The sequence below is a fragment of the Oncorhynchus mykiss genome, chromosome Y (genome assembly GCF_013265735.2).
Source record: "Oncorhynchus mykiss isolate Arlee chromosome Y, USDA_OmykA_1.1, whole genome shotgun sequence".
Lineage (NCBI taxonomy): Eukaryota > Metazoa > Chordata > Actinopteri > Salmoniformes > Salmonidae > Oncorhynchus > Oncorhynchus mykiss.
This window is the reverse complement of record NC_048593.1, coordinates 20,224,008-20,238,904: the sequence shown is the minus strand read 5'-3', so window position 1 is coordinate 20,238,904 and position 14,897 is coordinate 20,224,008. Positions and strand designations below refer to the sequence as shown.

General features: G+C 43.4%; 1 protein-coding gene across 5 annotated transcripts in view; it reads right to left on the bottom strand.

Annotated features, from left to right (window-relative positions):
• LOC110509342 (mediator of RNA polymerase II transcription subunit 13-like) overlaps positions 1–14,897 on the bottom strand; it is a 106,325-nt gene that overhangs the window by 84,132 nt on the left and 7,296 nt on the right. For all 5 annotated transcript variants that reach the window (XM_036967288.1, XM_036967293.1, XM_036967290.1 and 2 more), the window contains exon 2: positions 8,228–8,465. In XM_036967288.1, the coding sequence (XP_036823183.1) occupies positions 8,228–8,465 (238 nt within the window). The remainder of the gene's footprint in view (positions 1–8,227; positions 8,466–14,897) is intronic.

Genomic DNA, 14,897 nt, shown 5'->3' with positions numbered 1-14,897 from the left:
AGATATACCTGCTGGAGCGTGTGCTACAGTTGGGAGATGCTATGGTGACCAGCGAGCTGAGATAATGGGGGGCCTTTACCTAGCAGGGTCTTGTAGATGACAGGGAGCCAGTGGGTTTGGCGACGAGTATGAAGCGAGGGCCAGCCAACGAGAGCGTACAGGTCGCAATGGTGGGTAGTATATGGGGCTTTGGTGACAAAACGGATTGCACTGTGAATTATGACAACTTCCGGAGGACGTCCTCCAACCTATCAGAGCTCTTGCAGCATGAACTGACATGTTGACCACCCAATCAAATGACCAGAGAATGAATCTAGTACTGAAAGCATAAGCTACAGCTATCTAGCTAGTACTGCAGTGCATAAAATGTGGTGAGTAGTTGATTCAAAGAGAGAGAAAGACAATAGTTGAAGAGTTTTGAAGAAATTAAAAGATTCTTCCAAAATGAAGGAGAAGCAAGAAAGAGAGAGAGATTTTGGTTGTTTTTTTTCTCACTTTGTTTCACCTACTTAGCTATCAAATGCAGCTCGCTAGTTTAGCCTAATCAAACACCCTGCTCAAACAGCGGGATGCTATCTCAACTAACTAGCTAGGACTATCCAACACAACACTGGAACTCTTCCAATCTTGTTTCTCATGGTCTGAGAGTCTTTAGGTGCCTTTTGGCAAACTCCAAGCAGGCTGTCATGTTCCTTTTACTGAGGAGTGACTTAAGTCTGGCCAAGGTCTGATTGGGGGAGTGCTGCAGAGATGGTTGGAAGGTTCTCCCTTCTCCACAGAGGAACTCTAGAGCTCTGTCAGAGTGACCATTGGGTTCTTGGTCACCCCCCTGACCAAGACCCTTCTCCCCCGATTGCTCAGTTTTGCCTGACGGCCGGCTCTAGGAAGAGTCTTGGTGGTTCCAAACATCTTCCATTTAAGAATGATGGAGGCCACTGTGTTCTTGGGGACCTTCAGTGCTGCAGAAAGTTTTTGGTACCCCACGCCAAATCTGTACCTCGACAAAATCCTGTCTTGGAGCTCTACAGACGATTACTTCGACCACATGGCTTGGTTTTTACTCTGACATGCACTGTCAACTGTGGGACCATATATAGACAGGTGTGTGCCTTTAAAAATCATGTCCAATCAATTTAATTTACCACAGGTGGACTCTAAACAAGTTGTAGAAACTTCTCAAGGATGATCAATGGAAACAGGATGCACCTGAACTCAATTTCAAGTCTCAGAGCAAAGGGTCAGAATACTTATGTAACTGTACCTGAATTTGTAACTGCACTGTACCTGAATTTGTCCAATAGAAACTCTCGTTTGCAACTGTTGGACTAATGATTACACCCTATATCAGCTAGATGTAGGCAAGAGTGTGCAAGGCGATATTGAATGTCACCTCAAATTTTTCTCTCGACCTGTGTGCACCTACGCTGTAAACTTTCATTCTAAACCTATCCATGTTACATTGAACTGGGTGAATGGAATATGAATGACAGTCATCCAATATGCTGTAATAGAAATAAGATCATACTCATGAAAAAAGCGTCCCTTCTCATCTTAACCAGTTGGATTTAGGGGGCGCTATTTAAATTTTTGGATTAAAAACGTTCCCGTTTTAAACAAGATATTTTGTCACGAAAAGATGCTTGACTATGCATATAATTGACAGCTTTGGAAAGAAGACACTCTGACGTTTCCAAATCTGCAAAGATATTGTCTGTGAGTGCCACAGAACTGATGTTACAGACGAAACCCAGATAAAAAAACAACCAGGAAGTGCCGCATTTTTTGAAACCGCCTCATTCTAATGACTCCTTATATGGCTGTGAATGAGCTATGAATGAGCTTATGTTTTCCACGTTTTCCCCAAGGTGTCTACAGCATTGTGACGTCTTTTTAGGCATTTCCCTTGAAGAATGGCTGTAAGGGACCATATATGGCATGTGGTCACATGGTGTCTCCCGCAGAAAACCTTGCGTAAAATACTGAGGTAGCCATTTTTCCAATCGCTTCTTATGAGAAACCAACTGCCTCGACGGATATATTATCGAATATATTTGTTAAAAACATCTTGAGGATGGATCCTAAACAACGTTTGCGGTGTTTCTGCCGATATTATGTAGCTAATCTTGAAAAAAGTTTGGCGTTATAGTTGTAGCATTTTTCGGTCGATTTTTGAGCCAAGCATGGTGAAGAAACGGGAGCTTTTTCGCCTACAAAAATAATTGTTTTGGAAAAAAGGAACATTTGCTATCTAACTGGGAGTCTCCTGAGTGAAAGCATCCGAAGTTCTTCAAAGGTAAATTATTTAATTTGGTTGCTTTTCTTATTTTTGTGAAAATGTTGCCTGCTGCCAGCAGAGCCTAGCATAGCATTATGCCATGATAAACTTACACAAATGCTTGTCTAGCGTTGGCTGTAACGCATATTTTGAAAATCTGAGATGACAGTGTTGTTAACAGAAGGCTAAGCTTGTGTTTGAATATATTTATTTCATTTCATCTGCGATTTTCATGAATAGGAAAAGTTTAGGGGGTATTTATGTCCGTTGCGTTATGCTAATGCATTTGAGGCTATGATTACGCTCCCGGATACGGGTTTGCTCGTCGCAAGAAGTTAAACGCCACTGTTCGCAACGTACTGGTAGGTCGGTAGGAAATAGAGGTTGCGGGCTTCACATTCAAGCTCAGCACATCACCTGTTTTCAGTCAGTCTCATTCTGAATCCTGCCATTCATTGGGTATACTAAGCCATCAAAGTCCTCTACAACAACGCTCCCTCGCTCGACTACCACAGGAGAAAAAGAGTTGCAGTTTATATGGTTTCTTCTTTGTGGATGTACATAGTAGCTCACCAGCGCATTGTCAAACATTATGAGCTAAAGAACCAATCTGACCCTGGACCAGTGAAGGGGATCAGATACACAATGTGAGTCGAAGGTATGGCAAAGCAGGGCCTAGTTGTTCTAGGTCACAGATAAGGCAAACCCGAGTAATTTACGAGAGCTCGGCCAGGTTTCAGAACGGATGCCATGTTAGCACCTTTTTTCTCTAAATGTTGGTGATGTAACCAATGACATGTAGCCCTAGATGACAGACGGGGCACTGTTTTGAAGCCACAGTGCAGCCATTCTGGTACTCCTCCATTGTAAAATATATTTTTGATTTTGGAAGCTATATAAATAACTAGTATATTTTATTAAGACACCTTAATGCATACTTTTAAATTATATTATGTGAACTGAACATACATTTGTTGATACTAATGATACTGTCCCCACTATATCAAAGAAATACATAAATACATGGCATTTTGTCCTTGAAACATTTTATTGAAATACTGTAGAAATCCATTCATTCCTATGGAGGACTGCTCCTTCTGAGGAGTAGCAATATTGCGGCCGGTGGCTTCATTAGCCATTAAATAGCATCAGCCATCGAGGATTTATACACATCGTTGGATGCAACAATAAGAGATCGCCTCGGACAATTCCCTTTGAAATGATCCGCTGTAAACAAGCAAATGAGGATGTGACTTGAACAAATGTTTTTATTTCATATCATTACGAATAATGTGTTTCCAAGTCGGTACTGTGTTGTGGTGTCAGCACATTGCATATCTGCTTTCACTGGACATCTTCATAGGCTTTGAAAACTATCCGAAATAAACAGCACAAGGTGGAAGTGTCAATTATTGCTTAGCAACGGCTATGGAGGAAAAAGTGGCACTCTCAGAACGTTCAGTCAGAATCCGCATTGGCCCAACTCTATATACTGTACATGACTCTGGGGCAAACTGGGTTATGGTAGTCATGACAACACTAATATCAATAGTCCCATCTAATAACCACACAGTCAAATGTAATCATTACAGTAGGTTAAAATATTCCGATTGCCATGAGGTGTTGACCGGATATCCGTGGACACAGATTGACTCATCTTACAGCACGTCACAGCCTCTCAGGCATGCATGACACGGCCCACACCGTAGGGCACAGGCACATACTGATAAATAACTTCTCCTCCTCAGCAAACGGCCAGAACTAGATCAGATTACCCCCTCACCACCCTTACAAAAAGAGTCATCTCAGAAATAAAGAAATAAGAGATTTTCATAAAGCAGTACTAGTGAGATAGTGAAAATATAGGGCAATTCCACCAGGTCTTAGGACCCTGGGGAAGCTAATCGCAGAGCCACATGCATTGGGCATGATGTTTAAACACTCCACTGGTTCGACATTGAGCCAATGACAATGGCATACAGAGCCGGGCTGAGAGAGCGCCTGAGACACTGATACCTGAACACAGATGGAGCATGTGTGGACTGTTGTCTGAGGTACCAGATTTATTGAGATGTTCTGCCACTGCAAAGATTACACAGCTCAATTGAATATCAGAGCTAAAGCATGAAAGTGTATTTTTTTCAGGTACCTTTGCAGTAACTTTGCAGTGATGTAAAAGCTTAGTACATCTGGCTCACAATGAGTATGTATCCATTTTTAGTGCTCAGGGGGAAAGGGCAGCTCACAGCACACCACACAGTGACCATGGGCTAGGTCAGAGGACAATCATTCTGGCAAATTGCATAATCCGGATTAAACAGAGAAATTATATTACTGGAGCTCTTTTTTCACTTAGATATTTACTGAAAACCATATACTCCAAACTGTAAATACAAGCTATGAAATAATGACATTATCATTAAATGTATCAACCTGATTACCACGTTTAAAATGAAAACTCAAACATATGCAATGGTATCACTGTAATTAATATTGCATACAATTATTTCATAATATTGAACTGTAAAAAGTATTCCGTATAACAGGCAGCCTAGGAATTAGGCTATAACATCATCCTTAGCTACACCGTATCGCCTCATATTTAGCTAAACCACATCAAAACACGAGTCAGTTAGTCAGGTTTTTTCCCCCTCTAAAGCATTATCTCTGGCCTCTGTGTTCCTGTTCTGAGGTGCTCTCCCTCCCAGAGACAGAGGTCTCCCAGCCAGCCCATTACAATGTAACCAGGTCTTTGTCCTGTGCTCTATTCAGCTCCCTCGACCTTTGGCTCCCTGTGGCTCCCGGCCAGCTGCACAGAGGTCCCTGTGTGGAGACATGCCAGGGGAAAATGCAGGAATAATTGGAGGGGGAAAATAGGAGGTTAGAGGAGGGGACAGGGTATGGTGGGGCACCCAGGGTCTGGAAACCCTCGTGCTCTTGGGGAGTTCAGAGCGGATTCTAAGGAATGGAGGGGTGAGGGGGGGTTAAGCATGTTTGGTTTGTGAGTGACCGAGTGAGGGAGGGGACTGGATGTCTTGGTAATGGAGGCCACAGTATAGCAGTCCTACGCTCTGGGAAGAAGAAAAAAAAACACTGCATATTTTTCTCCCACGCTTTATCTGATAAGCAGGAAGCCCTGCCTTCCCTCCCTGTTCTCTGCCATAAAACACACACATACACACCAGCCTGCTAAAGCCTGCTCAGACCAACAACCAATCAAAAATAATTTAAAGAAGATGTGACTTTGGCCTCTTAGGCTGTTCACTTTGAGAGCATGTTCTGTGCCAACTGTACAACAGGTTTGAAGAAACTACAGGAAACCTGAAATATTGTGCTTAATATTTGGCTCATGTGCTCTGGAGGGACAACGTGAGAAAGTGGGAAAGTTAAGTGGGCTTCTTTTGTGTAGAATACCCTCTCGACCATATGACAGCTTCAGCCTTAGTCAGACTCTTCATGTCGATAGTGTTTTGCAGAGTGAACACAGAGGATCCAAGCTTCCCCTGCTGAGTGCTGACGGACTGCCTCTGCAGCGGTAGAGAAACATCAGCAGCAGTGAAATCTTGCAGAGGTTATGCAATCAGCAGCAGCACCACAGTGTTTTCTCCTGCATACACTTTTTTGGACAATGAGGAGAATCGATAAGTGTGGCCCAGTGGCGAGGAATGACTGGGGAGATTAGATTAGTGGACTTGTTCTATGCTGCCCCCCTCCTCCTCTTCACTGTTTTATGTAACTCCAGGTCAGGAGAGAGAGAGATACACTATGAATGTTTCTCCCTCTGTTGCTTTTGATTTTCATAAATAATCCTCCTACAACAACAAACCCTTTGTTTAATTTGACATGTCAAGAGGGTCACAATTGTTACTAATAATCCAGATGCTCATAAATATCAATAGTTGTAATTTTGCACATATTAATAATGCATTTCACTACATTTCAAAGACGGACACATTTCTGAAGTTTGGATCTACTGAAGCGTTCAATATCTCTGGGACTCAAATAGACTCACACTTCCTACAGCCAACAACAACAATTGAAACAGTGGTGGTTACACATCTCTGCATTCAATATGAACAGTAGGTCTCCGACCACAGACGGGAAGACACACGCACAAGATCCAGCCACGCTGACCCATGCAGAAGCATTCCCACTCATTAGTGTCACCTTCCATTAACAAATGAAGATGAGAAAGCGGGAAGATTGCTCTCGCTGCTCCTGCCTTCTCATCTCTATCTCTCCACTAGACCACCCCTTCACCTTACTACTAGTTCTCTTCCTCCTCTATCATCCCTTCTCCCTCTCTCTGCTTTACTCATTCCTCTTCTCTCATCCCTTCTCCCTCTCTCTGCTTAACTCATTCCTCCTCTCTCATCCCTTCTCCCTCTCTCTGCTTAACTCATTCCTCCTCTCTCATCCCTTCTCCCTCTCTCTGCTTTACTCATTCCTCTTCTCTTCTCTCATCCCTTCTCCCTCTATCTGCTTTACTCATTCCTCTTCTCTCATCTCTTCTCCCTCTCTCTGCTTAACTCATTCCTCCTCTCTCATCCCTTCTCCCTCTCGTTGCTTTACTCATTCCTCCTCTATCATCCCTTCTCCCTCTCTCTGCTTTACTCATTCCTCTTCTCTTCTCTCATCCCTTCTCCCTCTCTTTGCTTTACTCATTCCTCCTCTCTCATCCCTTCTCCCTCTCTCTGCTTTACTCATTCCTCTTCTCTTCTCTCATCCCTTCTCCCTCTCTCTGCTTTACTCATTCCTCTTCTCTAATCCCTTCTCCCTCTCTCTGCTTTACTCATTCCTCTTCTCTTCTCTCATCCCTTCTCCCTCTCTCTGCTTTACTCATTCCTCTTCTCTTCTCTCATCTCTTCTCCCTCTCTCTGCTTTACTCATTCCTCTTCTCTCATCTCTTCTCCCTCTCTCTGATTTACTCATTCCTCTTCTCTTCTCTCATCCCTACTCCCTCTCTCTGCTTTACTCATTCCTCTTCTCTTCTCTCATCTCTTCTCCCTCTCTCTGCTTTACTCATTCCTCTTCTCTCATCCCTTCTCCCTCTCTCTGCTTTACTCAATCCTCTTCTCTCATCCCTTCTCCCTCTCTCTGATTTACTCATTCCTCCTCTCTCATCCCTTCTCCCTCTCTCTGCTTTACTCATTCCTCCTCTCTCATCCCTTCTCCCTCTCTCTGATTTACTCATTCCTCTTCTCTTCTCTCATCCCTTCTCCCTCTCTCTGCTTTACTCATTCCTCTTCTCTCATCCCTTCTCCCTCTCTCTGCTTTACTCATTCCTCCTTTCTCATCCCTTCTCCCTCTCTCTGCTTTACTCATTCCTCCTCTCTCATCCCTTCTCCCGCTCACTGCATTACTACCAAAACCTTTCCATAAACCAATCCTTCACTTCCTCCTCTTGTCCCTCTTATCTTTCTCTTCCCCTGGCTTAGTCAATAAGCTAGTTCCCTGCTGCAAGCGTGCAGCCAGATATTGCAAATGTTTCTATAAATAGAGGAGATAGTGCTGACAGTGGCACTCTTTCAGGTGAGATATCTCTCGGTAATGCACACACACACACACACACACACACATACAGGATCTAAACAACAGCAAAAAAAAATCGCACGTAGGGTCTTACTGTGTGCTTCATTACAGAGACTTTCCTGAGCCAGCACAATGCCACACAACACAAGACAGTAAAACACGGACCACACAACGCTACACATCACTAAACATAAAGCCCCTTTTCCCCCAAGTCACTGACCCCACAGCACAGCATGAGCACTTTTAATAAAATGCCTATTCAACTGTCACTCTCAAGGTCCACATGCAACAAACCCAGAGGGTGGTGGTAGCCTACTGGAGGGATGGGGGGATAGAAAGTGGAGAGCAAGGGAGGTCAGAAGAAGGGGGGAGAAGATGAGCGTATGACTGCGCAACAGCGATCAGCAGCGGCGGGCTCACCTTCCAGCTCGTGATGGATGACGTCGGAGAGGTTGGGCTCATCGCCCCACCAGAAGATCCACAGCTCCTTGGCGTCAGGCTTGACTTTGCGGCGCCACACACACAGCAGGTTGGCCTGCACACAGCGTATGAAGCTGCGCAGCACCGGGTCATCCTGTGCCGGCGCTGAGATCACCGGTCCGTACTCGCCACCGCCGCGGAAGCTGTAGCACCGCCATTTGATGCCCGTCAGCTCCGCCTGGAGAAGAAAAAGAGAAAGAGTGTGTTATTATTATTTCTGCATACTGTCATTATTTTGTGTTATCATAATTAGTATCAATAAAGTGAATTTAATTGAACTGCAATACATAGAGAGAGACAGAGAGCTTTGAATTATTGTATCTGAATACTGTAATTATTTTTGTATTATCGTAAAAACGAATTAGTATCAATAAAGTTGGTTGAATTGTAATTGAGTGGTGGATTACTGTAATGAAGGAGATGAGTGGCCTCAATATGACATAACCAGGATATAATACACAAGGATTGGTCCCGCTATAATTGAACATGTTCACCTCAATGACTATGCTCTCTAAACAGTATTGTACTATGGCCTTCCTGCTAACAAGGGTTCTGATTAATGCCTTGTAAAAAAAAATGTGAATAAATCCACTGCTACTACTATTATTCTATTCACATGATTCATATTTTAATTTCACCAGAGCTGTTGTAAAAATGTATATACTGTATAGTATGACACTGAATAAGCAGGTGTGAGAGAGAGAGAAAATGAGAGAGTGATTAATAGAGAGCAACAGAGAAAGAAAGAAAGAAAGACAAAGAGCGAGAGAAGAAGGGGGGAGAAATTGTGTCAGGGTCAATCACCGCAGCATAGCCAGTATCTGACATCTTCTCAATTTCATTTGATGGAATAAAACGCATTTATGTTGTCTATCAGAGGGCTGGGGGAGCGAGGCAGCAGACAGCCTTGTCAAATAGGACGTTTGTTCAATCTATCGATGAGCAGTAAAAAGGCACCCCCACTGCACCAGGGAGAGGGATCTTTAATCAGATGTGAAAACACCAATGACACCGAGGATAGATTTTCTCAGAAAGGTAAAACAGTCTGGCTTGGGTGGAATATTGTTGTCATGTGTACAGTCTGTCTTTTCCCTTCTGTGGTTTGGGTTTTATTTAAATACAATAAACAATGGGGCCATTGATCCATATTAGGGAAGTTATGGCTGAAAACCCTGAAGTCCCCACAAGAGACATTGATTTTGCTTTTGAACGCAACTCAATAACAGAGTCGTCAAATTATGATCCAGTGTGGGTGTCTATGAAGAACAAGGCTGAAAATGAACATCTCACAAAGGCTGTGTTCAATACCCACAGAAGCAGATTTGGCAGGATAAGGGAGATCGCTCTGTGAGCCACACTGCCAGGGCTAGGCTTCTCTCCTGTGTTCAGCAAGCTGTGAGGGCCTAGCTTGGCACGCCGTCCTGGCTGGCACCACGCCACCCCTCACCAACTTGGAGAAAAGAATACTATCTGTCCCATTGGAGTTTGATGGAAGAACCGGCCAAATGGACAGACACACGCAGGAAAATGTGTGTACTGTGTGTACTGTGTGTGTACTGTTTGTTTGTGTGAGTGTTTGTTTGTGTGTGTGTGAGTGTGTGCGTGCGTGCGTGCATGCGTACATGCAAGTGTGGTTGTCTGTCTGTACAGTATAGCATACGAGTGTGTCACAGACAGCCCCTGTGAAAAAACGTAGCTCGTAATTACAAACCCACTCGTCCATAATGACAGAGTGTGTGTAATCTGAGATATAAACATTGACACGTCGATAATCTGGCCTAAAAATAGTCCCGCCGGAGGTCAAGGATGTGCTTCTCCCAAAGCAGAGGAGAAGAAATCCGACATCGGCCCGAGGACGAGTCACTCTCTGTGAATGTCAAAACCTTAGAGAGAGTCTGACAGGGGTCACTTCTAAACCTGAAACAGGATCACTGGGAGGCCATGTAGTGTCTTACTATGGCTGAGACTGCACTAGACTCCCCCTACGCATCACATATCAATAACCCCCATGATGACCCCATTGAACCGTGAAGGAACTCCTGCTATAAGCTAATCTAATGGCACAGTACCTCACACACACACATGCAAACACATACACACACACACATGCACACAGTCCAAAGCTGTGATGCAGACTAAGGGCGCTCAATTTTAGAGGCACATTTTCTGGTTGACAGTCAGCGAGAATAATTTTGTCCAATGATAACAGGCGTGATGTGATAATGAGGTGTGTGTGTGCAGGCCCTGGGCAGGTTGCTGTGCAGCCTGGGAGCCAAGGAGCGGAAGTGAGAGGGCTAGTGACACTTTATCCCTCATACATCGAGGGAGCATAAATCACTCACAACATGTGCAAACAACCAGTTTCCTCCAAATCAATTTTTTCCACAAGTAATAAAAACAGAACTTTTTCATGCACCTTGTTTACTGACCCTCTGCTCTCTCATCTCTTAATGAACACAGTCACGGAGAGGACCTTCCTCTAACCTCCATTACCTCGCTTTTCTCTTCATTCGTCTCTCTCGCTTTTCTCTCTCTCTCTCTGTGACAGTGCTGCCTATGGTATTATACATCCTGTGATTGATAACAGCAACAAGTGAGAAGTGCTATCTCTCCCTAGTCTGTGGAGAAGAAGAGAGAGTCTAACTGTGAGCTTTCAGTGCATATCTGTGTTTCAGGTATCAACCAATAGAAGATCCTTCCCCAGAGGTCATACAGAAAACACTAAGCATCTGGTTGTAATCAAACACATATGGGAGTCAAAGCTTCTCCTCTGGTGAACCTTTGGCACACACACATAGCTGGAATTGCAAGTAGTGTCCAGTCAGGCACATACAGTACAGGCACACTTATATAATGTAGTAATGTAGATGTTACATCTACTGGTTTGGGTTCACTGTATTACGCCTCAGCAAACCAGCACATCTCAGTATGTTGATAGTGAGTATGCTGTATACAGTAAACATAGTGTACACAACCTAATAGAAACCTATAGACTCTGAACAGGAGACACATAATAACAGGTAAAGCCCCATAACACAGGTTAAAAGGTTTCCACACAGACAGGAAAGCACACTTGACTCGAGCTTCACCTTTGAGGTCAGCGACCGACAGAAAGGTGAAGCCACAAGAGTGATCGTGGAGCGAGAAAACATTCAGCTTATTGTCCTGCCTTAACCTTTTACTGCAGTGGGCTAAATCATGGTCACACAGAGTGTTTCTTGATAGTCTTAAACAAATCTACTTTGAAACCACAGTATACACCTCACACACATGGTTATGGGCTTAAAAAAAAAAAGACGCCTGTACCATGTCAGATATAGAGTTGAAATGTATTACATTTTGAGTTTGCATCCCAATATTACACTTTATATACATCACAGAAGACTGATATATAACAAAACCGTTTGACATAGAAAAAACGTATTTCGGCAGTTTAAAAGAAAGTATGTTTATTAATTATGAAATTATGAAAAATATGAATAACATTCCACCCATGAGGTCACTAGGTCATTTGACTGCAGGAAAGGGCTAGCAACTTGGAGCGTTGCGGAAAACGTCTACGAGACGTAGGGAATGGATTTTACCTCCATGCCGCAAAGGCCATTTTACCTCCACGCTGAAAGACACGCGTGCTCGTGCACACAAGGCACTGCAACAGTCTGGAACAGAAAGGTGTGCATTGAACACAAGGTCATGCAAGACAACACACGCAGAGGCACGACTGTATAGTTGGTGGGGAACACTTCCTTCCTTCCCCTTCCATGACAAACAACACTGTTAGGGCACTCTATTGTTTCGTTACACAAACCCACAGGTAGCCAATCATAAAAAGCAGCCTTTTGTAAGCAGCGACAACAACAAAAAATATAGCACAGAGTTGTCTGGAGTTCATACACTCTTGACGTATTATCAACACACAATGCTATCTTTTCTGTCTGAATGTTAAGTTCAGTTTAGCAAACAGCTTGAGTTTCTAAAAAAGTAACTTCCTCACTATTTAAGGCCATTTAGTATTTTTAGAATGTGGGTGTCTTGAACAGGAGCGTCTCCTCACCAGTCGGGAGATGAGGACCTGGTATCAAAGCCGCACCATCTGAATGATGAGAGAGTATAACACTGATACCACTCTAGGATCCTTGTAGCAACGTAAGAGCGATAGAGTTGGACAGAGGAGAGCACTTTAGGCAATAGAGAGACAGCTGATATATCAGCAGCTTTACCTATCAAAGCTTCTGTGAAACACTTTCTGTCAGGGTGGCATTTTCCGCCTGTCAAATATCTGAAGACACTTGCCATGCTGCCAATATGTGGGGTTTGTTTAACTGACAAGCTGTTTTGGAAGGTCTACAATACTGTAGACACGACACTCACATATCATCCAAAAGGACTCAACAGAGTCAAATCCATTTAGCTCAAATTTAGAAAATAATCTGAAATTCAAGTCATAAATAGATTTCACATGAATTGGAAAATATTTTTATTATTTTCAGAAAATTATTGCTCAACTCCTGAAATGATTTGATTTGGAAACTGAAATGACCTTTACCCTGTAGTCTGTGTTGAAAAATTTAACTATTTTGAAAACCAGAAAGAATCTATTTTCCGCATGGCCAGGGAGGGTGGCAGACACTGGAAGTCCTGAGAGCCTATAAGGACCAGTCTGATTGACTATGAGAAATCAGAACAGGCTAGATCCCCCTTCTTCAATTAGCCCATTGAATTCAAATTAACCCATATTACCGCTTGCTTTTTTCCCTTTTGCATTTTACGGTGCACAGGGAGCTCTGCAGATATGAGCATAGCAGAGGAGACAAGACAGGAACACAAAAGCACGAAACAGGTGCAGAAAAGGGCCTCTAAGGCTCTCGGCACTAAACAGGTGCTTTTATTCTGCCCTCTGCCGGCACCTCTACAAGGCCCTACAAAGGAAGGGGCGTCATTTGATCGTGTTTCTGTTGTAGGATCTGGCCCTAGGAGGCAAGCAAGCCAAGCGACCTAATTAGAGCTACACCCGTCCCCGGGGGCAGAGTGACGGATGGACCTGCCAATCAGCTGTGGCTCACACTGCGGAGAGCTGCAATCAACCTCTGACTTCTCACCTGATGCAAGGGGAGGGGGGCGGGACATGAGAAGGAGGAAGACCAATGAAGAAGGGGGAGAGAGGCCACACACAGCCAGTGTTTGGTGTGGCAAACAAATGCTGACAAACAAAGACATGGGGCCATACTGTTGGGTTCAATCTTAAACGGAGGACCTACCTAAAACAGTGGCCCTGCTTAACGTGAATTATTAATGAGCAAATACATTTACCAGAAGTGTGTCTCCAGCGCAACTTAATTAACTGTGACAGGCCAGAAGAAATACACCAGGAAGAAAAAGGGAAGTAAAAACAGTTGCTAGGCAACATACACAATCTGTAAGACTTCAGCAACTTATTCAATTTTCAAGATTCTGTCTCCAGGGTTACTGCAGAAAGATAACATTTCAAGCAGTTTAGGGGTCTGTTCTGTTGACTGTAAATTACAAAGGGATGTAATTCTCCATCTCTTGCCCTCCCCTCCTTCTCTCTCTCCGGTAACACCTCCATTAGCTACCATGCACCTGAAATTCACTGTCTCTGATTGGAATAATAATAATAATGACTATATCCAGCACAATATAAATGTCAGGAAAGCCCCTGACTTAACAGAAGCAGCACATTAATATCCAACTATACTGAACAAAAATATACATTTTCAGTAAAACGCAACATACAACAATTTCAACGATTTTACTGGGTTACAATTCATATAAGGAAATCACTCAACTGTAATAAATTCATTAGGCCCTAATCTATTTATTTCACATCACAGGGCAGGGGCACAGCCATGGGTGGGCTTCGGAGGGCACATGTCCACCCAATTGGGAGCCAGGCCCAGCCAATCAGAATTATTTTTTTAGCACAAAAGGGCTTTATTACAGACAGAAATACTCCTCAGTTTCATCCGCTGTCCGGGTGGCTGATCTCAGACAATCCCGTAGGTGAGGAAGCCGGATGTGGAGGTCCTGGGCTGGCGTAGTTACACGTGGTCTGCGGATGTGAGGCCGGTTGGACATATTGGACATACATTCCTGCAGTTGCACACTCACTCAAAACTCAAGACATCTGTGGCATTGTGTTGTGTAACAAAACTGCACATTTTAGAGTGGCCTTTTATTGTCCCCAGCACAAGGTGCACCTGTGTAATGATCATGCAGTTTAATCAGCTTCTTGATATGCCACACCTGTCAGGAGAAATGTTCACTAACAGGGATGTAAACAAATTTGTGCACACATTCTGAGAGAAATGCGTTTTTTGTGTGTAGGGAAAAATTCAGGGATATTTTATTTCAGCTCATGAAACATTGGACCAACACTTTACATGTTGCATTTATATTTTTTCAGTATATAAGATAACTCTGAAGGTTATGACTGTGCTTTTGTTACGAACAATTTGACATTATCCAGATGTACTGACTTCATTGAGCACTGCAAGGAGGCAGCAGAGACGTGTTCAACATTTAAATTGGACAGATGTAAATGAAAGTCTGAAATATGATATAAATAATTGGATGTCGCCTATGTAATTAA